Source organism: Podarcis muralis, chromosome 6, assembly GCF_964188315.1.
Source record: "Podarcis muralis chromosome 6, rPodMur119.hap1.1, whole genome shotgun sequence".
NCBI lineage: Eukaryota > Metazoa > Chordata > Lepidosauria > Squamata > Lacertidae > Podarcis > Podarcis muralis.
In genome coordinates, this window is record NC_135660.1 from 49,301,529 (window position 1) to 49,327,798 (window position 26,270).

The 26,270-nt window shown below is 39.6% G+C and overlaps 1 protein-coding gene across 38 annotated transcripts in view; it reads left to right on the forward strand.

Annotated features, from left to right (window-relative positions):
• The window catches only part of TCF7L2 (transcription factor 7 like 2), a 201,906-nt gene that overhangs the window by 163,989 nt on the left and 11,647 nt on the right, over positions 1-26,270 (forward strand). For 16 of the 38 annotated variants that reach the window (XM_028730231.2, XM_028730232.2, XM_028730237.2 and 13 more), the window contains 6 exons: positions 2,997-3,129; positions 6,548-6,650; positions 9,417-9,503; positions 15,389-15,529; positions 17,874-18,033; positions 19,426-19,545. In XM_028730231.2, the coding sequence (XP_028586064.1) occupies positions 2,997-3,129; positions 6,548-6,650; positions 9,417-9,503; positions 15,389-15,529; positions 17,874-18,033; positions 19,426-19,545 (744 nt within the window). The remainder of the gene's footprint in view (positions 1-2,996; positions 3,130-6,547; positions 6,651-9,416; positions 9,504-15,388; positions 15,530-17,873; positions 18,034-19,425; positions 19,546-26,270) is intronic. The other 22 variants (XM_028730233.2, XM_077930236.1, XM_028730239.2 and 19 more) reach the window with 3 other exon arrangements.

A 26,270-nucleotide genomic window follows, 5' to 3' on the forward strand; every position in this document is an offset into this window, starting at 1 on the left:
CTGTGAACTGGATTCTGCTGTACAGTACATGGAATCTGAGAATTCTACATAGAATCCATGTGATACATTTGACTGATGGTTCATTGAGGAGTTTAAAAGCTACATGACTGAGTACACTCTGACATACTTACACTGTAAAAACTGCAAGCATGCAATTTGTCTGAAAACAGGGAAAGGAAGTGTGGAGGCAGTGTGTGTGTGTGTGTGTGTGTGTGTGTGTGTGTGTAGCAACAAAGCTTGTTGAAGAGATAGAACAAATCTCAAAGGATTTTCTTCTTCTCTAGTGTGACTTTCCTCTAACATTTTGGTGTGTGCATTCTTTTTAATTAGGTCACAGTTTACAGTTTGCAGATATAAAAATGCAAGATGCATTCATGGAAGGATGAAAGATACTAAAATGCTTGACTGCATCACCCATTTAGAACAATTTAGAACAATTCCACACAGAACAAGATGGGCGAACCACCACACCTTGTAGTCTGTTAGAAACCCTTCTACACATACCTACCCATTTGCTTCATTCGAATACCACTTTTTAGACATTCATTTGTGCTTCTGAAATAGCTTGTGAAATAAAAGCCGTAAAATAACGAAATTCTTCTAAAAATGAGTTAGCATAAAACAACAAATAAGAACAATAGGCAGTAAATGCATGGTCTTCATAAAATAGTGAGTTAAGTTGTATTTATTCCCATTGTACAGGAGGGAAAATCAGGCCAAGAAAGCATGACTTTCCCATGAATGCATGCTGTGTGTTCCTCTGAATGTTTACTGAGAAGCAAGTCTCCCTGTGATCATTGGAACTCAGTCCCTACTAAGTGTGCCTAGGATTGCAGCCTCCCAGATAGATTGTTTTCAGTAGTATCTCCTGTAGCATTAAGCAGACCTCACTCACTCCATAGCTGTGCTGAAGTTTTAACTTAATTTTAACCAGTTCAAAGCTTTTGTTAATCTTATTGCAAAAACAAACATGACTGATACAGTATTTTGAAAAGTGCTTTGAAAAGATCAACAAAACACATAGGTATTGTTTTTTAATGAACACATTCTAGGTTTCATGGTCTCCATTGAAAATATCCATACCCTTTTGACAATGGATGCTGCTAATCTAGTCTGAGGATAATAGCAAAGACTGACAGGTGCTGGACTGAGGTGGCGCTCGAGAGCACCACTGCACTGTCCCTCGGTCTTTTAATGTAATTCCTTTTACTTGATGTTAATGCAAATTGTTCCTTACTTAAAGTAATAAAAGAAAATGAAGACACATTTGAAAATGAAAGTTGACTCTAATCCATTTGTCATCTAATACTAGCCTCTTTATCTTTGCTGCTACCTAATCTGGTTAAATGTCCCTGTTGTAGGATTTTATTGTAAATCCTCTATAGGGAATAAGTCTCTCTCTCTCTCTCTCTCTCTCTCTCTCTCTCTGTGTGTGTGTGTGTGAGAGAGAGAGAGAGAGAGAGAGAATTGGATTACTCACAGTGAAATGGTTCTTTGCTTTGCTTGTTTCATCTTAATTTTTCCTTGGTGATCTTGTGAAGGTAACTTACAGTATCATACAAACTGTAGCACTTTAAAAAAATATATTGTTGCATTCTGTTTGCATTATTTTTAAAAATAAATAATAGCTTTACGTTGTCTTGGAATATAACAGAAAAAAATGTGCCCTCATGTCTTTAAGCATCTGTTTATAACCGTGCCATTTTTCTGCCCTAAAACTTTGTGTACTTACATTCATTGTTAAGAAGCTGCTTATTAGTGTACTTCGAACTGAACATTGCTGCACAGTTTCATACATAGCTATTCAAAAGTAAGCTCCACTGAATTCAAAGGATCTTACCCTCAAGAAAATGTGTAGAGGATTGCAGTCTCAATCTCTTTTACTACAGAGCAGTGACCAGTTGTTCTTTTCTATTTAATGGTCTAAGTACTGCAAAACGATTTCTCCCGTTCTCCGGTTCATATGGAAAGAGTTTTAAACAAAGCAAAACAGAAGTTGGTCCTTCTGATGAAAGAAGAGGATGTAAATAGTTTCTCCGTAAGGAAATAATAGAACTACCTGTTCTCAAAAGGCATGAAGGGAAAATTGGGGGTGAAATTTGAATTGCCAGGCCTCCACGTTTCCTTCTTGTAAAGATTTGCCTTTTATTTTAAAACATACAAGATCCAATGGGAATGGCAACTTATTACAGGGTGTAGCAGATGCACAATTGGCTCTGGCTTGTGCATGCCTGCTAATATAACTTTTGAACTGCCGACACATGGGTCTCACTTTTGGCTAGATCTGTGTGTCCTGGAATGAACTCTGCAGCATGCACACATCTGACTGTGGGTGAGAGCTGTGTCTCAGCAGTTTGAACGTTGCATTATTAGCAGGTACATATTGGTGAAAGTGATCCTTTTAACTCCTATACCCGATAACAATCAACAATCAATTGCTCCCTTAGGCTTCCTTATTTCAGGATGCTAAAGCCCCTTACAAGACCACAATGCATCCTGCCTTTGTCTAAGCACAGTAAAACAAACAAACACAATATACTACTTTCTGTGCCATAAGGGCAGCCCCCCCTCCCAAATTGGTGGGTGGCCTGTCTGTAGGTCCTGAAAACCATACAGATGGGTTACAAGGTCACCAGGAATGGGTGCTGGGACAATACAGTGCATGGGATTAAAGAAGTTTCATTTTACAGGTCAGGCTTTTGCAAGCCAAAGGGTGGTCCTTAATAACAATGAGCTTATCTTGACCGACATCTTTAGCAAACAGTTTGAGAACCAGATCATTAGGAAAAGCAGGAACTAATAAGCTTGTGTGAAAATGTGGGGGGTGGGGGACTGAGGCTATTTTGATGACACTCTTACTGTGTACAAATGTCTTACGCCTAGTTTTATAGCAGAGTATGTGTGTGTGTGTTTCTAAACTGCTTTCTTAATGTTTGCGCTATGTAGCATTCTTAACACAGCATTTCCCTCATACTCTCCATTTTCTTTTTTCACAGTCTAACAAAGTCCCAGTTGTGCAGCACCCACACCATGTACATCCTCTCACGCCGCTTATTACGTACAGCAATGAGCACTTCACACCAGGGAATCCTCCTCCACACTTACAAGCCGACGTAGATCCGAAAACAGGTAGGGTGAACAATGTTTGATGAGGAGCTAGGCTTTGCGGGGAGGAAGCTTCCTGAAATATCACAGAGTTAGATCATTTTGGGGGTGGGGGGACACGCAAAGTATTCACTTAGGAGTAATTATATTAAAGCTAATTGTCTGCAGATTACCCAAAAATAAATAAAATGAACATATTGACTGTGTAATTGATCTCAGGCTGCTGTCTCCTGTCATTTAGGCCCTCAATCGCATTTTAATAACAACAGTGTGTTCAATTTCTAACATCTATGCGTATGATGGAATACGTTGATCAAAATCTAGAAACTGAAATGACACGTTGTCCCCATTGTTAAATTCTAATAGTGCAGCAGTCTGTAATGCTATTCAGGCATTCACTGTTCCAAATAACTGATGTTGGAGGTGCTATTTTGACTAAAGGTTTATATCATAAATTACTTTAGATGTATGATAAAGAACATTTCCTAAAAAGAGGATAAATGGAGATTGCCCTGCTTTTTGAATAGTTTATTTGATCTTCTTAATTTCAGAGTCATTTCCTACTACTTTTTATATTATAGTATTTAAAGGTTCTATAATACTTTTTTTAGCTCTTTTCCTGGATAAAATCAGTTTTTTACCTTAGCTTTTAACAATTCTGTTTTTTAAAAATGAAATCTAAATCCTATGTGTAGTTATAAAACCACATTCTTGAGGCCATTCTGTTGACTTCATCAAGTTATATATGTGGCTTGCTGCTGATTTTAGCCAATGAATAAAATGCATAATCGTGTTAAGTGATCTTTTTGTCTGCCAGTGTCACAGGTTCAAATGCTCTCTTGTAATTTTTAATCCCACTGCTACATTCTGGTAAATTTTACTCCAGTCCAAATTGATTATTGTGGACACATGGCCCTCTCTCAACCCTGCTTAGATTTATTAGTGTTACAAGACTAGATTTTAGTTATTTTGTTAACTAAAAATATATATCTTGTTAGCCTGTTGCCCTAGAGGATGTAATAGTGTCAGTCTTTGTTCTGTAGACTGCATAGAGTCCTCAGAGGGCATTTTTTTCAGTTAGTCCAAATCCTTGCAAGTTAATTAAAAAGTAAATTTGAAACCGTGAATACGTGTTAGAGCTTGTCAAAGAATTGCTGTAGTTGTGATTAACATATTTAGATAATGCATCCAAACTCAGTCTATGAATGAATGAATCAATGTTTCTTTTATTCCCATATGCCACAATTGGGCTTCCTTTGGATTGCGTTTAATGCTAATATTGCATAGGTTTAAAAGGATCTTCATCCAGCCATCTCTGTATTGCAAGTGCATGGCAGCATAGTCTGACACCCATTTAAATAATGGGAGTACAGGGAATGGTTTCTAAATGGTTATCGTAAAACATATGATTAACGTCCATAGACTGTTTACTTTTCTTCTGCGAACATTCTTTCAAGTGTGCAAACAGCTCACTGTATGGTTAAAGCCCAGTTAATCTGTTTGGATTTTGTAATGGAGAAAAAGCTGTGTCTGCCCGAAAATGTCACACAGGAAGATTTAATTTAGAGATTAAAAGCTCCCTGAGTGTCTTTTAAAAAAATCGTTTTTTTAGCTGTGAATACAGTGCCTCTTCATTTTAATGCTTCTGTTCTTAATTCTACATTTGCTATATTTTGAAGAGCTGGGTGCTCTTGAGGTACCCAAACATGTAACTTCTACTCACCTGAGAAGTTTGAACATGCAAGCACTGCAAATTATGATCTATTTATTCCTGGGCAGAACTCTCAGGATAGTTCCAAACAAAGTGTTTCAAGGATCTCATCCTTTACACTCATTTTATCTGAAAAGATAAATATTTATGAACATACTATCACCAAGAGCCAGGATTTGCTGAAGCTCCCTCTTGAGTTTACACTCAGTGTGAAACTTGAGTTTGTTTATGGCTGGGAGGCATTTGAAACTGGTTCTTCTGCATCCACACCAAAACAATCCAAACCACTCATGATTTGGACAGTTATCACATATAGCTGTATATATTACAACCAGTGCTTTTTCCCCTAAAAAAAATATGTTTAGGGGTACTCTCATTTTCCTACTCATATTGAAATACTGCCCCTCAGTGAGGCCAAAGTTAGATTCACAAAATGTTTAGGGGTATGTGTCCCCCCCAGAAAAAAACACTGATTACAACCATCACTTGGGTGGAGACACAGTGCTCCCGATGGCTAAAAGGGCTTAAGAATCGCTCACTTCCTAGCTTCTCTCTCACAATTCAATTCCCTACTTCCTTTGGCTTTAACCATGGTTAAGGATTAGTGTGCACTGATTCTAACCAGGGCTAATACTAACTAGGGTTGCTTTCATGATAGCTTTATAGCATAATCTTTAACTATGCTTATGGCCATCAAGGGAGGATTTGCATGCATAAGTGGAGGGAGCAGACAACCCTATGGACCACCACTGATCACTTAAATGAAATCAGAAGCACTGTGTATGCCCAAACCTTTGCAACTGAGGATGCCTTTTCTACCTAGAATAATGTGGATTAATGTAACCTTTCATACATATTTCTCTTGTATGTACAATACAGTATGGTTACTTGTGCTTGGAAAATGTAGTATTCTTTGTTAATCCAAGGATTTGTTTCTAGATTTAGTATTTTAGTCATTAATGAAGTTAAATTTGCCTTTCTATTCTCTAAATGTATTTTGGAACAGTGAAAAACTTTACTGTTTTGTACAGAAACAGAATGTGATCCATAGGAAAAGAGTAATTAAAATAGCTAAGGGCTAATAATGTACATTAATTAAATGGATGACTACTTCCCCTCAACTCCTCAGATATAAGTTCATTGTTTTGTTTCATTTTCTCAGCACTCCATCCCCGCCCCCAAACTTCCCTTTACCATCAAGGTTTTAATGTTTCATGTGGAAACACTAATCCAAATCAAAATTAGAACAAATGTGGCTTATATAAACTCGTAACAGGAACCTTCTGGAAACAGAAAGGCACTGCAGCCATATAAAATGGTTTATTTTAGAAAGTACCTTTTTGAGTGACCTGAAGGTGTCTGCACAAAAGAGGCGACACACATGATGGTACAAAATGAAAGCAAGGTGGGAGCCTCCATCCTTTTAAGACTTTGGGAGAACAAAGTCCTGCACGGTCTTTGACTGTGGGGAAGAAAACAGATCAAATGTCCTACTTCTCTAGCTGAGTCTCATTTGCTTACTGTACTAAGTAGGACGCTCTGGGGACGATAGGTGAAGGCAGCAGGCCATGTCTTGAGAATAGGAAGTAGAGTTATGAAAGGCAGAAAGTGTGGTACTCATGGTCTAGAAATTTGTATGACTTTCCTGCCTCCTTTTTCTTTTCTTTTTTAATCCCCCTTTTCCCCCTGCCCTGACCCACTTTCATGATGCTTCCTTTTCCTCTTCCCTAGGAATTCCACGGCCTCCGCACCCTCCAGATATATCTCCTTATTATCCACTATCACCGGGCACTGTAGGGCAAATCCCCCATCCGCTAGGATGGTTAGTACCACAGTAAGGAGTTCCATTTTTTTCATTTTATTTTTTATTTTTCATTTTTGTACATATGTGGGGGGGGAGTGGGGGGGGAGGATAATTGTGCTTATTTGCTTTGCCTGAAATGCATACGTTGAGTTCAGCATGCTTGCCAGCTGCCAGTTTATGGCATGGGCAAATCAATAACTTTTGCTCAATAAAGATTAAATGAACTAAAGTGACGGGTCATTGCGTGTTAAATAAGAACAGAGCATGAGGGCATCATTTCATGTGTCCTGACATCAGAGGGTGACCCATGGATCATAAATGTCAAACATTTGTTCTGAAAGGGTGGGGTGAAAACGTTCTGGATAGTATAATTTGTAGGGTTGCTGTTTCAGAAACATCCCTTGCTGATACCCTATTATTTTATAGTGCACTACTATTGAGCTTTGTGTAACTGCATTACATTTGCATTCCCCTTTAATTCTTGTTTCCAAGGTTTGGGATAATATTTTTTAATGGGCTGGATCATGGCTTAAAAATTGGGAGGGAGTTAAGTGAATCATAGGATCATAGAATTGTGGCGTTGGAAGGGACCCTGAGGGTCATCTAGCCCCACCCGCTGCAATGCAGGAATCTTTTGCCCAACATGGGTCTCAAACCCACAATCCTGAGATAAAGAGTCTCAGGCTCTACCGACTGCAGGAGGGAGCTCATGGGGAGAACCTGATTTCAAAATCTGTAATAACAACAAGAGGGAAGAAGAGTTCTAATGTGTAGGCAGTATTTTTGCAATGTCTAATGGAATAGGTGCAGTAATGGTCTTACTAATCTGAAAATTCAAATTAAAAGAGGCAAAATCTTAAAACAATGCTTTAAAAAAATGTGTTGTGGCATGTAATTTGCCTCAAACATTTTGACTACTTGTCTTCTTCAGGGACAAGCAAATCTTGCACAATCCTGTTCCACTGCACTAGTTGAAACAATTGATTGCAACGTGCTCTAAATTAATAGTTGTAATAAGCCACTGTAATAAGATTGTGTGATTTACATGAGTCTGAATATGACAATTAGTCAAAATGCATTAGATGCAAAAAGTACATTGATGATTTTGAGTATTAACTTGAACCAGACTCTCTCTCTCTCTCTCTCTCTCTCTCTCTCTCTCTCTCTCTCTCTCTCTCATTTCCCCCCTGATTTGTGGTGTTGTCCCCTCCTTTCCTTCTGTTTGGCTTTATTAATCTAATTTTAGCTTCAAATAATTTCCTTTATTATGTAACCCATTCTAAGTAGCAGGTTCCCTATGTCCCTGCAACCTTTTGGTTTTGAAATGGGAGAAAGGTTGTTTGCACTGAAAAAATATCAGCTTAGTACTATTGCTATACTACTATACTGTAGTATATACAGCTCAAATATACTTCCAGAATTGGAACCTGTGGCCTTTTATGTGGCCACATGGAAACAGTGGTTCCTTTTACAGGTGGTACACTATTTTCCTGGTCCTATGGGCCTATTTCTTATTTTTATAGACAAAATGTGTGATCCCTAGGGGGGAAACACTGCAGTTTTAGAAAACACATCCTGATTATGCTTCAGAAAGTTCACACTTCAAAGGAAGAAAATAATAGCAGGAAAATAGAATCACTAGCCTCTTGTTCTCCCTGTGACAGTTATCCAAACAAACACCAGTATACCTTTGGTTTCTATATTGTAGTAGGACTTTTACAATGTCTTGTCATTTGATGGGCTACCTACATATCTTCTGTATGCAGGAGTAGATTTTACAGAATTCATAATAAATAACTGTTTGGGTACTTCAAAGACATTTTAATGTACAACTATCATTCCCCCCCCCTCTCTTTTCTTCAGAGAGATAACTTTTTTTGTACCCCATGCAACTTTCTGAAGAGCCAAAGAGCATAAACATCAAATTCCTTTAAAAGATAGAACTGTCTACCTGGTATTTTTATTATTTTAACCATTTATGGGCTCTGCTCTGTATTAAGATGGGCTGTGAGTATATTTAGCAGAGTAACCTTTCAAGAAAAACTCACACCCCAAATAACAACTTACCCGTTCAGTGGATACATTTGAAAGACAGATGAAAAGGACCAGCCAACACAGACAAACCTCAATCAGAAAAAGTTGTGTAGCTTTCATGAGGATGCTGTTTTGCATGTTGCTGTATTTTTTAATTATTGTAATGAGGTATGATTGTCTATTGGTTACCCACAATACTTCTTGGGGACTCTCCCCCGGTAACTCTTGTCAACACTTGTTAATCTGACAAAAGGCTACAAATTAAGCTCTGTTAATTTAATGTTTTCTCACCGAGATCTAAATACCGAAAGAGGCCCAAAGCGCAACTGAAGTCCTTTGATTCACTGTACTTTATTTTGGTATAAATTTACATTCATTATTGTTTTCCTTTGGATGTGTAGCCCTCAATTAGTGTGATGGCTCCATTAAAGCAAGCAAGACTTCGCCTTTAATTATTACAACAAAACACCTAGTTTCAGCTTGGGGAGAGGGTCTCTATTGACATAAGCAGAGGTTATAAAATTTAATTAGCCATTCGTATCAGATTTATGGCATTCAAATTGTTCTGTGTTTCTTTCCTTTGATCCGTGCTGTACAATCCCCAAGATTTTTGTTCTGATCAAATGAGAATAAAGCTTACTGTGCAGAGAGAGAGAGAGAGAGAGAGAGAGAGAGAGAGAGAGAGAGAGAGAAATTTAAAATGCCAAAAATACATACCCCTGGTTTTTTACTCATTCTTTCCCCCTCCCCCCATCTTTCTAGGCAAGGTCAACCAGTCTATCCAATCACAACAGGGGGATTCCGACATCCCTACCCAACCGCTCTGACTGTCAATGCTTCCATGTCAAGGTGAGTTCAAAATACTCAGGTCCAGAAGTAGGGGCATCTGCTACTTCTGTTTATCACTCTCTGTAGGGCAGTGAAGCTTTGCTAAAAAATGCCTTGATTTAGTTATGCAATGATTTTTGTTTTAGTTTGGGGCGGGTGTGGGGAACCCTCACATTGTTCCCAGTGACAAAGCCTTGTCATATGTCCGTTCTTGAAGATCAGTGCTTTTGAACCACGTTTATTTTAATTCTTAACTAACTAGAGGGAGGCATCATTGTAACCCTATGATATTGAGAAGCCCAGAGATTATGCTGTTGCAAGTTTTGCTTTCTCCATGGCTCTCATTTCAAGCAGGGTTTTCTATGAAGAACAGGGTCTGTCTGCTTTTATTATGCAAGCAGACTTAGAAGGAGGGGTGTTGCATTTTCTTCTCATTCCCAAGCTCAAATTATTTTTAGTTGACATAAAAAGACCCACCTGATCCTCTAAAGGGCTTAGAAGTATATATTTTCTCTCTCTCTGCCCCAACCTCCAATTAATTCCAGCTAATTTTCCAAGGGCTGCTAGTTTTATTTACAAACTGCTTGGCAGCACTATGTTTAAGTAATCACTAATTGCTCCTAATGATAGTTTTATTCTCTGTTCATCTGATTTTCAGTCTAGTTAATTAAATCGGTGGAGGTTTAGACTTTCCTGATGGGCTGAAACAGCTAATCCATTTTGATGATGGTACATAATTAAATTAGCATGCATTACATAGCAAGGTTCCACATTTCCCCCTCAACTCCCCCCCCCCCCGGACCTTTCCAATCCCTGCAGTTAATACGTGAAGGTTAGATTACAGAGGAGGAAGGGTTTGAGGAAGCAAAGGGCATGGAGAAGCTAAAGGAAACTTCATGGCTAGCAGATAACTCTTCTCTTATACAGTTGCAGAACGAGGCAGCAAACCAATTCTGCACACGTAAATATAATTAAAACCCAGATTCCCTAATGCTAACCTTTCTGCTAATATTGCACATTTGTGAAAAAGACTGGCAAGCTGAGAAAGGGCAATAAAAATGAGTCTGAGTTCATCTTAATTATTATTAAGGCTGTTCTATTTATCTGTTTAGTTTTTTGCAAGGGGCAGGAATGAGTGAGAGAGAGAGAGAGATCAGTTCTATCGCTTAGATATGCCTTTATGAAAGGGATCTAGTTAAAAAGGGTATACAGCAAATTAAATACATTATTGTGGTAATGGGACGACAGAAGTACAAGTCTATTATACTTACAGCAGTTATAGGAATTGTATGCTCCTTGCCCTGTTCTAGCACATCCTTTGATATTCATTCTATTCAGCAGCAGGGCCAGGACTTCTCAGAATTAAGTGATGGGTCATTATACTTTAAACACCATGGAGAAGCCAAGATTGGCAATTAAACAGCACTTGCTGACACTCGCTTGTGCCACTCTGTGACCCCCTTTAGATTGAGATGTTGGAGCTCGGGGCCCTCAGCCTGCTAAATTGGTAGCAGGCACTTCTCCTGACGAGGGCTGGCTCTGAAATCTGCCGGCTTCAAAGGGAGCAAGATCATGTATAAACCATAATATGGGTGCACCGTGGCTCAAAAAAAGGAGGAAAAAAGGGGGGGGGGAGGCAGGAATAGATGAAATGTTACAAGTGCAAGGGGAAAATGAGGGAATAATGACAAATCTAATGCAACTCAAAGCAGAATTGTTGCACGAAAAAATGCATCCCACTGCTTGTGCATAAAATCAAGGCAGGCAGATGACATCCAGTTAACAGAAACATGTCAACAGTGAAGTAAAGTGAGAGTGAGTAAGAGAGAAGCCCCTGAGACAGCCAGGAACAAAAAATTAGTTGTCCTTAACAAGTTACGGCTCATCATTATATTCTGGCTTGGAGCCATAAAAGCAGACAGGGGTATATAATGAGCTGCTTAGAATTTTTTAGGGTGTTTATTGCAATTCATAGAATACTTGTCTGCGGAAAGGAATTTCTCAGTCAAAGAAGGGTGTGTGTCCTTTATATGTGATAGCACGCTATGCAAACAAACACGCAGAAAAAGGAGGGGTAGCATTTAAAAAATAATCCACATGTGCGTGCACATGGCATGTGTGTGCGCAACGAAACATGTTCTCTATGTTTAATGGACAAAATGCATTAAAATGTACAATGTGTGCTTTTGTTTCACATTTGAAAATTTCAACTTTAAGACCTACTGTGTGATGAATAGTGTGATTAAGCATTTTTGCTGACATGCAGTTTCTTACATTGCTAAATATGCTCTGTGTAATTGAACACGCACCACATTCATATGTTTATGCTTGTCCTCTTTTGACATGCATGAGTGCAGGACATGTGCCTTTTATAATCATGCCCCATTGTATTGAATAGGTGGTTTGATTTAATATTTAATTATATTTATTTAATAATAATATAAAAATATGATAGATTCCCCCCCCCACAGACCCAGAATTAAACGCTAAAGTAGATTACTATCTTCTCTCTCACCCTCCCTGCCCCCCCCCCTCTCTCTCTCTCTCTCACACACACACACACACACAATATCACAGCTCTCTGTCAAGTTCTGAAATTGGGCATCAACTCATAATTTACACATATAACTTTGCCCACTTCTTTTATGCCCTGCTACACCCCAAAGGCGTAGCAAACGTATATGGCTTGCACTGCAGGCGTTTGGACTAGATGACCCTTGTGGTCTCTTTCGATTCTGTGATTCTGTGACCATGTATTTTACAGCTGAACATAAAGTTTGAGTCTGCATGGCCCCTAACCTTTGTAGTTATAATCAGAAATCCCATGCAGTTGTGTTTTTTTTAAAAAAAAAAAAACACAAAAAAATTGAGGGTAGTATCCTATTATGTTTATTCAGAGTACACCCATTGAAATTAACAAGCATGATCAAGTTTGGTCATTGATCTTAATAGGTCTACTCTGAGTAAAACTTAGCTGACTACCACTCTGAGCTTTTGTATGGTGGAATCTGTTTTCTCACATGCCAGAAGTAGTATCTTCTTTACTGCTTGATGTTTCTTTTTTAAGTTCCCTGCTCTTTCTTTGGGATACTCCTCAATTTTATTTACCTTCCCTCCCAACCTCCAGAAATTAAATGTTAGTTAAAGTAGAATAATAATGAGATTTCTATCCTGGTGTTCCATAGGTTGTTTATTGTGTTATTTTGTAACAAGGTTTACGATTGCATGCAGTAGCTTTGCCGCAACCTTTTCCATGGTAAAATGAAGAATGTTACATACCTTAAAAATCTGCATTGGGGTTCTCATATTACCTCTGTGATGCAGGAAGTTTCCCATTCTTTTCCCATGGGAAGAAACTCCTTCACACAAATTCTTCTCCATATGAAATTATGATAGACTGTTGATGCTTCGCTACATCAAAAAACCATGTACAAACTGGTGCTGAAAATGACATTTTGACAAGTCAACACAGCCCCTTTTGTAGTGTAGTACACCTGGTTTCTCACCTTGTCTTCTCTTCTTCTATCACAAAACCAAACCAAAGTTAATACAATATCTACTTTCCTTGTCCCTGCCACACTTCTTAGTTCCGCCTCCATAGTCATTCTCAATAATGATTTGCAAACTTATCTTGGAAATGAAAACACCTCTCTGCTCCTGTTTATAAGCACTTCTGGCTGTTAAATAGAACTTCCCTTCCCTGTCCTTTCTCTGCATGGCCCCTAAATCTGCTCTGGAGGCTTGGGAGGGGGGAACCCAGAACATATTTAGGGGATGTGTTGGAAGGTTACATTGTTCTAGCAGAAACCCAAGCTTTCCCACCTAAGAAATTCTTTTGGGGAACGGAGGAACAGAATGGACATTGACCATTCCCATCTTCTCTGTGCCCCCTATATTATATCACTCTGCTTTTCCCTTCTCATACAAGGAAAACAATCAGCTAAGGGCTAGAAAACCAGTTGTATGCATATCCCAATTTGGGTGAAAACAGTTTCCGTAATTAGAATGCGATAACAGCCTACAAACAGAGTGTTTGTTGTGGGGGAGGAAGGGAAAGGAGATTGTTAGCCGCTTTGAGACTCCTGAAGGGGAGTGAAAGGCGGGATATCAAATCCAAACTCTTCTTCTTCTTCTCTTCTTCTACCAATTTGAAGGCTAGGGTTGGTAATATTGAGGAGTGGCAAGTCTCTTTTCTTTCCCATTCTCATTGCTTCACCCCCTTCTAACCCCTTCCCTTCTCATTTGATGCTACACCTGTCCCAAGGGCCAAATCCAACATGAATAAGGGAAGGAAGTGAGTTGGTGATGAGTATATCCATGCCAGGAATTAAAGGCTTTGACGTGTTTAAGGCATCCATGCCCTGGGGTCATCAGGAGAGGCAAAGTGACACTACACTCTGTAGCCAGTGGAAGTCAGTGGGAGCCATGTCTAGGGCAGGAGCAGGTATTATACCTCCACCTGATACCCAGATACTCCACACACTGGTCACGAGCCTGCAACTTTCATACCTAGTCCTATTTAACTAAGTGGAGGCCAATATGACACAACCCTACCAATATCTGCAAAGCTTTATTCCCTCCCAGGAACAGCTTGCGAGGTGAGATGGAGCCACTACACTAGCTTTCTGGCTGGTGGTTGAGAGTGTTGTTCCTGGGAGCAGCAGGATTGAGGTGGTGGAGAGGTTGGTGAGGGGCAACCAGCCAGGATCTTCAGATTGGCTCTGCTGCTGCATTTGCATCAAGCAGATGTCTCCAGTGCCTTGCTCCTGTCCCTTCCAGTAAGCAATAGCGACCCACCTGTTGGGAAGCTAGCACAGGTGATCTGCTTGGCCTCACCTACTGAGCTGCTTCTGGCACTAACATATGCCATTGTTGTTGTCTGTAGCTTGGTTATGATAGATTAGAATATGGCAAAGAATGACAAAAAGATGAGAGGGACCTGTGCAATTTTGCATGTGGGTTGAGGTGAAGGACTCTACTTCTTCTCCCATCTCTCTTTGGTTCAGCACACACATACACACCCCTTCTAGAGTAGCGTTTTAGGATTGAAGGGAAATAGCCTAGTCAACTTTAATGTTGCTTCTACTTACTCTGAGTACACTTGAACACCATTCATTAATCAGTGTATTGTTTTGCCACTAGAAAGCATATTTATTGATTCTTGTTTAGTAAAAGATGGCTATAGGAACATAGGTACAACACCAGTACATGATTCAATATTTATTTGACTGTACATTTGGATCTTACCACTCACATCTCCCATTTTCCTTTCAAATGTTTCCTGTTTTCCTTCTTTAAGAAGTCCCTGCTTTTAAATCTCAAGACAATTTCAAATTTGATTTCCTGTGCCATGGAGTTATAAGACAATGATTAAAAAACAACAAAACCCCCAATTTTTTTACGTTCCATTTTAAGAGACTATAGCTAATAAGGTGAAGAATTGCATGTAAATCGAGGTTCCACAAACACTTGCTATTTATAACAATGAAATAAAGAGCCATTTTGTAATCCTCAGCCTGATTTGAGGTTCATATTAAAAGTTCAAATCCCCAGAGTCTGTTTCCCCATAATTTTATATGAGTAGGACCTGCACTTTACAATGAAGAAGGAGTGGGCAAATTTCTATTTTTTTTAAACCATGAACTGAACTGAACTATTATTATTGTTGTTGTTGTTATTGTTGCTATTATTATTATTATTATTATTATTATTATTATTATTATTTTAAAAGTTGTTATTTCTGTTCATGATAGTAAAAGAATTATGATGTTTAAAGTATCATTTATTGTTGCTGCCAGTTTTCATATATGCTTGTCTAGAGTTTGTTTGCTTTTTATATGGCTTTTATTATATGCGTGTACACACCCCTCCCCATTCATTCATTTTTATTCTGACGATTTACACAGCTTTCTCTCCTCTAGGTTCCCTCCACACATGGTCCCTCCACATCATAGTTTACATACGACTGGGATCCCTCATCCGGCCATAGTCACCCCAACAGTCAAACAGGAATCTTCCCAGAATGATGTCGGCTCACTCCACAGCTCGTAAGTATTTTTTTAATATTCAAATCTATTTTACAAACTTTTATTTAATGTTGCTTATTGTAGAAGGTGTGGAATATTGGAAGCTGCCTTATGACAAACAAAGTAAAGACCATTGGACCATGCAAGCTCAATATTACACATATTGGCAATAGTTTTCCAGGGTTTCAGACAGGGAAATATTGTGGATCAAGTGTACTACCTTCTACAAGCAAAGCATACATCTCTATCACTAAACAACAGCCCTTTTCCTACGGGATGGGTGTGCTGGGATTTACAAGCACCTAGACTGTGATTACAATCTCTTAACTTTCATTAGCCTTTGAGTTGTTCAGGGTGAATTGATGTCAAAGAGACACGAGCCTGCCCACCCCAGACCTGCGAAAATCCCAAGTCCCCTTTCCTTCATTTGGAGAGTGCCTGTATAGATATATATGAAGTCTATGGTTTTTGAACGAGTCAAGATAGTGAACAAATGTGTGTATTTGAAGCACTCGGGAATTCCTTATCTTTTTATTTATGGGTTGCTAATAGCAAAGTATTTATGGGACGCGGGTGGCGCAGTGGGTTAAACCATTGAGCCTCTTGGGCTTGCCTATTGAAAGCTTGGCAGTTCGAATCCCCATGGCGGGGTGAACTCCCGTTGTTCGGTCCCAACTCCTGCCAACCTAGCAGTTCGAAAGCACGCCAGTGCAAGTAGATAAATAGGTACCGTTCCGGCAGGAAGATAAACGGCGTTTCCGTGCACTGCTCTGGTTCTGCCAGAAGCAGCTTAGTCATGCTGGCCACATGACCTGGAAAAACTGTCTGCGGAAGCGGACAAACGCCAGCTCCCTTGGCCTTTAAAGCGAGATGAGCGCTGCAACCCCAGAGTCGTTTGCGACTGGACTTAATTGTCAGGGTCCCTTTACCTTTACCTAATAGCAAAGTATGCAGCTTCTGAAATAACTTCAGTTATTTGTTTCCAAAGCAATTGCCAACAATTCTGGCTAAACCCAGTCTATGTGATCCCATGTAAAGCCTGTAGTTTCTAGTAAGACTTGGGGAGAAGTATTGCCCCACAAATATTTTGCACATTCATATGCTGTTTATTAAATAGGGGCCATAATTTAGTATATGTGCTGCCAAAGCAAGCACAAATAGGGGCCGTAATTTTATTGGCCAAGATCCTTATTAACTAAATAAGCATTTTGAATGGTTAACCCGGGGCCCAATTTTTCATCCGCCCAGACATTGTGTTAAACCTCCCGCCTTCAGAGTCATCACAATCAGCTCAGTTGGTTTTACACATTTCAGAGCCACATGGTGGGGATAAGCATCAGGAAGGGGCTATCGCCTTCACACACTGCTTGGCACCTGGCTGGCTACTGCTGGAAACCAGATGTACAGCATTGTTCTGATCTTGGAAGGCTCTTCTTGCATTCTCATGAGCAGGTTCACTCGCACAGGCTTTGATTTCCCATTCTCCATCAGATTGGATACCTGCCTCTTCGTCATCCTCTACCCTAATTGCTTCATATCTCAGCACCTATTGCCAGGCAAGAAAATTAAGACCTGGGGTTTGAAGGCTGTCTATTGCCTTGGGGAGAGTGGTTATAACCCAGCAGAGTAACACCTACTTTATGCCCCAGGTCCACTCTCTGGCATCTCCAGTAGCTGATTAGATTGGAGAAGACCTGCCTGCTGGAGACTTTGGAAAGCTGTTGCCAATACTGGGCTAGTTAGACCAATGGTCAGGTTCACTATAAGTCAGCTTCTTCACGCGTTCACTGTGTAAATTATTAGATGCCTGTGTTACTTGACGATCCACAGGGGAAGTTACAGGTGGGGAAGAGAAGAAAATTGTTGGAAGTGTTTATAAATATCCTGGGCAGCAGGGAGGACCCCTTTACTGTGAGGGCAGTAAAATGGCTCCTTGCTACCTCTGCATCTTATGATAGTTCACCTCAAAACTCATATTTGCTTCAGAGTCAGGTACTCAAAACTGATGGCTATGTATATTTTGGTGCACAGAACCCTAGGTTTGCCCATGTAGATATGGCAAAAGGTTAAAAATCTGAGTAAATAAATTTTCCTGATGTAAAAAAAATACATGGAGTAGTGTACTGTAATCAAGCAATATTATCTATCAAAGTTTTAATAATATATTGGATGTGCACCAAGGGCATCTCTCTCCCGTACATGGCTGCTGGTATGATGCTTTACAGCTAGTTTCAGGGTCTTTTGAGTTTTTCTTTGCTCCCCTCAATATGGTTTTAATGATGGAGGCAAAGATTGGGATAAGTGCACAGAAGTATTTTGACAATGTTGTACAAGCTCCTTCTGTCTGTTCTTGTCAACCATCCAGAAAACATCAGGACTCCAAAAAAGAAGAGGAGAAAAAGAAGCCACACATAAAGAAACCTCTTAATGCATTTATGTTGTATATGAAGGAAATGAGAGCAAAAGTTGTAGCAGAATGCACATTGAAAGAGAGTGCAGCCATCAATCAAATCCTTGGTCGAAGGGTAGGTAACTAGTCAGGATATGTATATGCAAGTTTGCATGTGGGATAGAATGAGAGTGTGATACATGTCTGAAATGAAAGGGCACAATCCACAATGTTATTTTAAGTGTGATTATGGCATTTGGCTGCCCAGTGGAACTTCCGAGCTTTCTGGTTGAATACTTGTGCTTTGAAACTTCTTTGCATTCTAGTTCACAGACAAGGAAATAAAGTTACATTTTCACCAAATGCATGTGCACCTGCACAGCATAATCATATGCTACTTACTTTTATCCAGCAGATGCATTTCTTTTTCTGTCGATATGACCCTGCTTTGATGTAGACCTTTCCTTTTCAACTCCATCTACCTCTCCATCAGTGCTTGGGCATCACCATACCTTGGTTGCTCTGCCCCTTAATTCTGAGACATGTCTTAGGAACCCCAGCATTCTTACTTCTCTCTGTAAGCTATCTCTAAACACACCACTGTAGCCTATTAGTGAAGAACTCTGTACTCAGAAGGCTGTAGAAGCTTTTACTTGAAGCTTGATTCTCCATTCCCTGGATGTAGAAACCTTAAGTCTGAATGTTGTATCTTAAAGCAGGCCTTCGCAACTTGTGGCAAAGCATAGTTCTGAAGACAGGTAGCAAATTCAAGATTTAATGACTTCCCAGCAAGCTACAGCTTGTAGGTTCTATTTTACTTGTTCTGTCACACATTGTGCAGGTCTGCCTTACAGGCATTAAAAATAGGTATTTGATTAATGTATGTCATTATTATTATTATTTGGAGGAGGCTGGTTTACCAGAGTGACAAATTGTGACAAGTGGGGAAGGGAGAGGCAAATTTAAAGTGTGGTCTACTTTATGGGCATTTCTTGCATGTCTTGTTCAAATGAATGCTGGTTAAAGGGGAATAGCTGTTGGCGGCTGGTCCATCAGGGTGAGTGGGGTTCTGTTCCATCAAGACCTCACCTGCCTGCCTTCTTACTTACAACCATTCCTGGTATGGCACCGCCTGTCATTTTCCTCCTCCTTAGTCTCAGTGCTGCCCCTTCACAACACAGCAAAGAGGATGTTGGCGACAAAGCTGGAATTAGTTGATTCTGCCTGTCATTGGCTCCTGCTTCTACTACTGTTGGTCTTCCAATGGGCACCATCTACCACTGGTAAAAGTACTTGAAGAATCACACTATTCCATTTTCAAAAGTGAAAGGCTCCATCGGTATAACCCAGCTTAAGCTAACCTGGATAAAACAGAGTTCTTAATAATAAATAAATAAATAGTCTGCATCAGTTGATATGCTTTAATTGGCTGCCATTTTCCAAAGTTTGAATGTGAATGCACATTGTACACACACTGTATTACTGACATTCTGTTGTGCTTGTGGTTTTGTTTTCTTTCTCTCTGCAGTGGCATGCATTATCCAGAGAAGAACAAGCTAAATATTATGAACTAGCCAGAAAGGAACGACAGCTCCACATGCAGCTTTACCCCGGCTGGTCCGCACGGGATAACTATGTAGGTGGCTATGTAGGTGGAATTTTTTTCAGTAGTAGAGCTTGTAGACAAGTACTGCTGTAATCTGCTGAAGTACACCCACACACGGAAGACAAGCACTACCAATCCAGTAATTCTAGCGGATGTTTTGGTTTTGTCGCCAACCCATTTGGATACAATTGGCACCCATTCAACTGAGGTGTGTCAGTAGAGCTCTGAGGGGGGGCGGGGAAATCTGGCCATGTGTCTTCCATCAGGGCACCAGCTTTTGTGCAGTTTACAAAAAAATAAAATAAGAAAATAAGAAAGAGCTCCCTCTCTATTATCACCCTCATCTCCTTCCCTTACCCCCCAAATTAGTGCCTTGTTGCATACCTGTGTGAGAGTATAGTGGAAAGTGGAAGAATGGCTTACCCTAGCTTCAGAGAAGGACTGGCAAAGACTTGTTGGAGGTCTTGCTCTCAAGTGGGGCTAAATAAATTATTCCACCCTCTACTTTTTTATATTATTGTACTGTTGTCTGTCATGGTCACAATTTTTTCATAAATGCTTTCAATTCATGATGTCTTTACCAAACATCTTGGTGCTAGCTATTGGTGAACTATTCCTGTGCAATTCTCATTTGCCACACTTTCTTCCATTGAGTTATTCTAACTGTGGCTGCTTGGTTTCAGAGATCAGTGTTTTGATTTAACAAGAGAGAGATGTGCATGGAAGCTGCCTTTTGCATGCATGACAAACCCTGCCTTTGAGCTGGCAATGCAGATGCATTGTGAATGAGCATTGGACACTAAAATGTTCATTCAAACCCTGATGAAGTGGCTGGCTTAGTCTTTAGATGTGAAGGGGATGCAAACATGCATAAATCTACCAATTAATACGCATGACTGTTTGGTCACAGCTATGGCTGAATTGCAACCAAAATCCCATAGGCAGGAAATAAGCATAGCATGTACATTCAGAAGGAAGTAATAGCTCACTGATAAGTATTTCCAAGTTTGTACCTAATAGAAATTGGTAAAATCTCTAAAGCTTCCCAGACATAATTAATTAAAGCTTCCCAGACATAATTAATTAAAGCTTCCCAGACATAATTAATTGCCTCTGCTTTTGCCACAGATACTTTTGAGCTGTTTCGCAGAATTAGAATAATATACAAGATGACATAACAGCTGAAATACACCCACACAGCCCCAACATATTAGACCCTACCAAACAGATGTTTAAACCAAGTCTTGCAAGCACTATGGAAAAGTTAATATAAGTAGGCTTTGAGAAACCTCCTGAGCAGCTGGTTCTACAAAGGCCTATAATTGAGAAGGGTGTGCTTTATATCTGGTAGGATGACCAGATCCTGTAGCTTTAAGAGTTATATTGGAGAGGTTTCACCTTAACATGAGAAGCTGGACCTCTGAAATTCCTTCTTCACACAGGTATAATAGGTACAGGATCCCTGACCTCCTTTGCCACTGGACATTGTATTGTTCCTGCCAACCTTACCTCTCTTATTGCAGACAATCTGATATGCATTATACTTAGGAATTTTGTTAATAAATATGCTGTCTTGATTATTTCTTTAGACTGCAGTTCTATGCACACTTTCCTGGAAGTAAACTCCATAGAACTCAGTGAGTCTTAGATCTAAGTGTGCGGGTGTGGGTGTGTGTTAGTTTTGTTTTGTTTTGCAAAGGCAGGAATTTGTTCTTCTGTAAATTAGGAAACCTATGTTCTTATGCAGCTGCACATATTTGCATGCATAAGCCTATATAGCCTTACATGGAGAGGAGAGGCACATTAATATGCTACCAAGCAACATTTTATTAATTCCATTTATTGAGAGAAAACAAAGACAGCATCTTAGTTTAGTATTTTGGCTCCTAAAGATGAAGTGTTGTTTAAAACTTATAATCAACATCTGTGGTATCAAAATCCTCACATTATCCTTCCCTAGTTCTTATTTCTTCACATGCATAAGAGAGTATCTGTATACCCTCTTTTGAGGTGATTTCCCTTACAACCCAGGAGCTGTCTCCGACCATTTTTGCCACCACCAAATTCATAGCCCACATTTTGTGCCATGAATGGAGTGGAATGAAGTTGTCAGACCACAGGGCCGATTCATTCCTGGTACTCTGCAGTCTGATTCCTCTTGGGAGTTCCTGGGGGAGTAGCGCTGGGATGTGCCGTAATGCTTGAAAGATTTCCAGGAAACATTTCCTCTGCTTTAGTGACTGTGTCACTGACAGATGGGCATGTACTGTGTCTTAAATGTTTAGGACCTTTACATTTGTCCTCAGCGTGTGAGCACTGAAAATCCCTTTCTTCTCAAGCTAAAAAGGACAGGATAAGAAAGCTGATACGTCCCCAGCAGCTTGAGGCTCTATCCCCACCTGACCTTCAGGGGGAACCTTACTACAGTAGGAGAACTCAATAGCTTTGGATCACACAAGCACATGATCTACAAGGGTTTTACTTTTTTCTGCATAACACTCAGAATTCTTGGAGTCTATCCTCTTCCACATTCTTTCTTTGGACAACAGTCTTTCTACAGATATAGAAAGGAAATGGGGACTGCACTGTATGTAGTGACTAGATGACCCTCTGTGTCCTTTTCATCTTGTATTTATGTCTCACACACATGATAGTGTCTGCCATACCTAATGAAGTTTTGGAGGCCTCTGTGCACATATCTTAATTTTTTCACAACTTGAAGCAAAATTAAATATCAGAAACTAAGTCCTTGGTTCCAACTGTGTAGTCAAAATTTAAGTATTAAATTTAGGATTCATATTTTTATTTTTATTTAAGCAGCATGTCAACCAGGATAAGAATTTTGTATACTTGAACGATGTTTTTTAAAAAAAACCACTCCCTGAAGACAGATTAAAAGTTGTTATACAAAAACATGAATTTTCATTTTAAAAATAATCTCAGAAGTTCAATTTCAGTCCCAGAATGGATGGATTCAGTTTACAATACCCTTGCTATTCAGTCTCCATGGGACTACAAAATTTTATTTTGATGAGCAAGACACAAATGTACAGTACTAATAAATTGACAGCTGGCTCACACGTGACAATGCCCCTACCCCAAGATCACTTAGATCACACAAGGTCTCACCACCAGCTCACATCTAATCTATGCTTATATAAATTCTCTTGTTTGTGGGAGCTGGCGCATCTCTGCAGGATGCATATATATCAGAGGTCTAAGGTTTTTGAGCTTGTACCACTATGGAAATTGTAGAGGTTTCATGTGCCATATCCACATAGAAACATCAGTTCACTGTGACATGACATGAAGATGGCCCAGCTATAGTTACTTGTAATTTTAAATTAAAAGTTATAAGGTTAAATAAATAAATAAATCAGTAAAACAACAGAGTAGAAAGATTAGCCTCTCTGAGCCCAGCTTCGGCTGGGGAGGGCAGGATATAATTAAAAATTATTATTATTACTAAAGCTACTTACAAAAATCACAAAAATACCTAGAGAGCTATGGGTTCAGAGTGGAGAGCTCACTAAAAGTACGTGTTTCATCAGTGAAAAATAAAAATTCAGTGTTAGGAAATACTAAAGAAGGACTGAAATTATCAAATAAAAGTATGATCACTCTGAATACTATGTACCCTATTTTTTGCTCTATAAGACTCACTTTTTCCCTCCTAAAAAGTAAGGGGAAATGTGTGTGCGTCTTATGGAGCGAATGCAGGCTGTGCGGCTATCCCAGAAGCCAGAACAGCAAGAGGGATTGCTGCTTTCACTGTGCAGCGATCCCTCTTGCTGTTCTGGCTTCTGAGATTCAGAATATTTTTTTTCTTGTTTTCCTCCTCCAAAAACTAGGTGCGTCTTGTGGTCTGGTGCGTCTTATAGAGCGAAAAATACGGTACATTTCTGGTCCTCTCTCTCAAAGAGTATGCCAGTTTGCTGAAAGAGCAACAGTCTTTGCGGATTATTAGTTTGGAAAATATAAAACTAAGGAGGATATAATAAGGATTTATAAAACCATGCATTTTTATCAAGTGAATGATGTGGGAGAACAATAGAGCAGTGTAACCTTAGCAGTGTAAGGTTTAGAAGTCAAAAAGGAAGCACTTAAACATGCAATGCCTTATTAACATTTATTATGGCGAGATATAATGTCTCTTAGCTTAGATTGCTTTTAATTAATCAATAATTAGTCAATGGCTATTAGCCATGTCATAGCATCTCCATCTTCAGAGGCTCTAGGTCTCTGGTGACCAAACTCTGGGGACTAGCAGTGGAACAGAGTTTCTTGGTTTTAAGCCATCTAGAAGCATCCAACTGTCTGTTATTGGGGAATTAATATTAAGTGTAGGTAAATATTGGGCTGATCCAGTAAGACAATGCTTTTGAAGAATGTAAAATGTAGCAATTTTGAGACAGCTACATTTTTTCCATTCATTTTCAAGATACCATATAACATGATATCGTATGTTCCCATGCTGAATGGAACTGTCTGTGTAACATTTACTAATATTAGGTTATGTGTTTTTTTATTATAAAACTCCCTGTGCTGCTCGGGTGAGGGGCAATGCATAAATTTAATTATTCTTAACACCAGGGATGAAGAACCTGTGGCCCACCACATGCTGTTGGACTGCAGCACCCATCATCCCTGACTATGAGCCAATACAGGCTTGGGTTGACAATATGTAGAGAGCCACACATTCCCTATCTTTGCCTTAGGCACTGGAAATGTCTATATGGTGGCTCAGTAAACAAAAAGAGGTTTGCCAGTCCACCTAATTATAGCTTTTAGACATCATGTGTAGGAGCTTGTGAACGTTGCATATACTTCAATGAAAAGTACGCATGTCTTCCAGAATGCCAGGATTCTAATAGAAACAAAACATCTTTATACTGTTTCTCTTCCCACAACAATGCCACTTATTTAATATTATGTACTGGGTTCAGAAACTTGTTTTTGAGGAAATATGGAAGGGCCTTCGCCAAGTTCATCTATATTAACACAGATTTTCTAGCTTGGTTTGAAAAGTCAACCAAACTATCTGAAGTGAAAAGATGCACTTGTCGGGGATTTTTGATGGATTACTTTCGAAGAGGAGAATAGTTTTTCTAAAATGCTTATTACAGTGTCAGATTAAATGATAGGAATTTACTTTTCAACAAGCTATCTTGTTATCTGATGGTAAAGGAAGTTGGTCAGGTAGAAACTTATAATTGCTTGACTTTTATGTGGGGAGGGGGAATTGAATTTCCCACCTCTTCCTCTTGAAGGATGAACTCAGTTCTACCTGTTTTGCTCCAGTCCTTTTCATGCAAAATAATAAACTCTCCATGAAAGATGTTTACTAGTTCACTATCCTTGTCACTTTTGTTGGTAAAATAAAATCTATATATTTTATACCACAAATTTAAAACTGTTTCAATAATATTGCGTAAAAATTTTTGATCCTTAGTTATGCAGTACACCATTGAAATATCTGAGTTGTTTTGGTCCCCTCTGTGGAATTATTTATGGAAAGGCTATGAAACATTAATCTTTGTGGATTTTGAGTATGGTAGTACTATATAGCTGAGATACTAGTTCCATTCTGCAAATCACCTTATATGTGGTGGAGATTAAGTTGAGGCTTAAGTTGGGTAATTACACCGTTTCTGTAGTAGTGCCACAAAATTCCCGGCAGGTGCATTAAATCTGAACAAAACAAGCAAGCACAGACACAGCCTTCCATCAGCAAAAGTTCACCTGAACAAGACTTTATTTGTCACATCCAAATCGGCAGGGTAGCAGTTTACAACCAGAATGAGCAAGGAGGAACAAGTTCAAAGACCTTATGCCTGGAGACCTGCATGAGCTACATTTTCAAAAGGAACGTTCACATCTCCTCTTCTTACTGGTACATTCCAGGGAACATAAACATCATAGTGGACATGCTGAGTTGAAACCCAAAATGAATCGCTGAAGTGGGAACTAGACCAAGCTATTGAAGAGAAGACATCACAGATGTAGGAAAGCCTCTCGCCCACCTACCTTAGGGTTGTAGCCAAATCTTCACTAAGCCCAAAGCTTTCTCGTTCCGAGAGCATGCTTTCAGTTTACCCGCTGGTGAACAGAGATCTAGTCTCTGTTACTCCCTTGTGAATTTCCATTAATATCTCCTTATTAGAAGCAGAGCATGCAAGTAACCACCAGCCTAACCACACTACGCAGAGCCAATAAAGCAAGGTGAGACTGAGCAGCCTTTTAATGGTTGCTCAGCATTGCCAGTTCTGTTGTAGGGAAAGCAAATTTACTGAACATAGACACGAGCCCTATTCAGGCCTTACACTAATGAGGGATGTGAGAGGGCAGATGGGTGTGAGCATGCTAGCTTTACTTCACATACACCCACAAGGTTGCTCTCTGACTAATTGCAGCAGGGAGCTGGCTTCTGCTTGTGATAAAAGTGAGCTCTGCATCATGGAGGAATCCTAGCCAAGTGGGGAAAACCTCCCTGCAGACCATTGCAGCTCAGCTTGTGAGGGGCAATGGCAACAGTGTTGGAGGTCGAGCCTAGCATGTTCACCCCCATCATCCTTCTCAGGTGTTTTATTTCCTTACTGGTATAATACCTGATTAGGACTGCTGTTCTTTTCATTTCTTGGCGTATTAAAAATAAGAATGATGCTTCCTTAAGGTTCATGGGGAAGTTGAGCCTTATTTCTAATGCTTACGTCTTTGTTTGTTTGTTTGTTGAAATTTATATACCCCCCCTTCATCATAAGATCTCA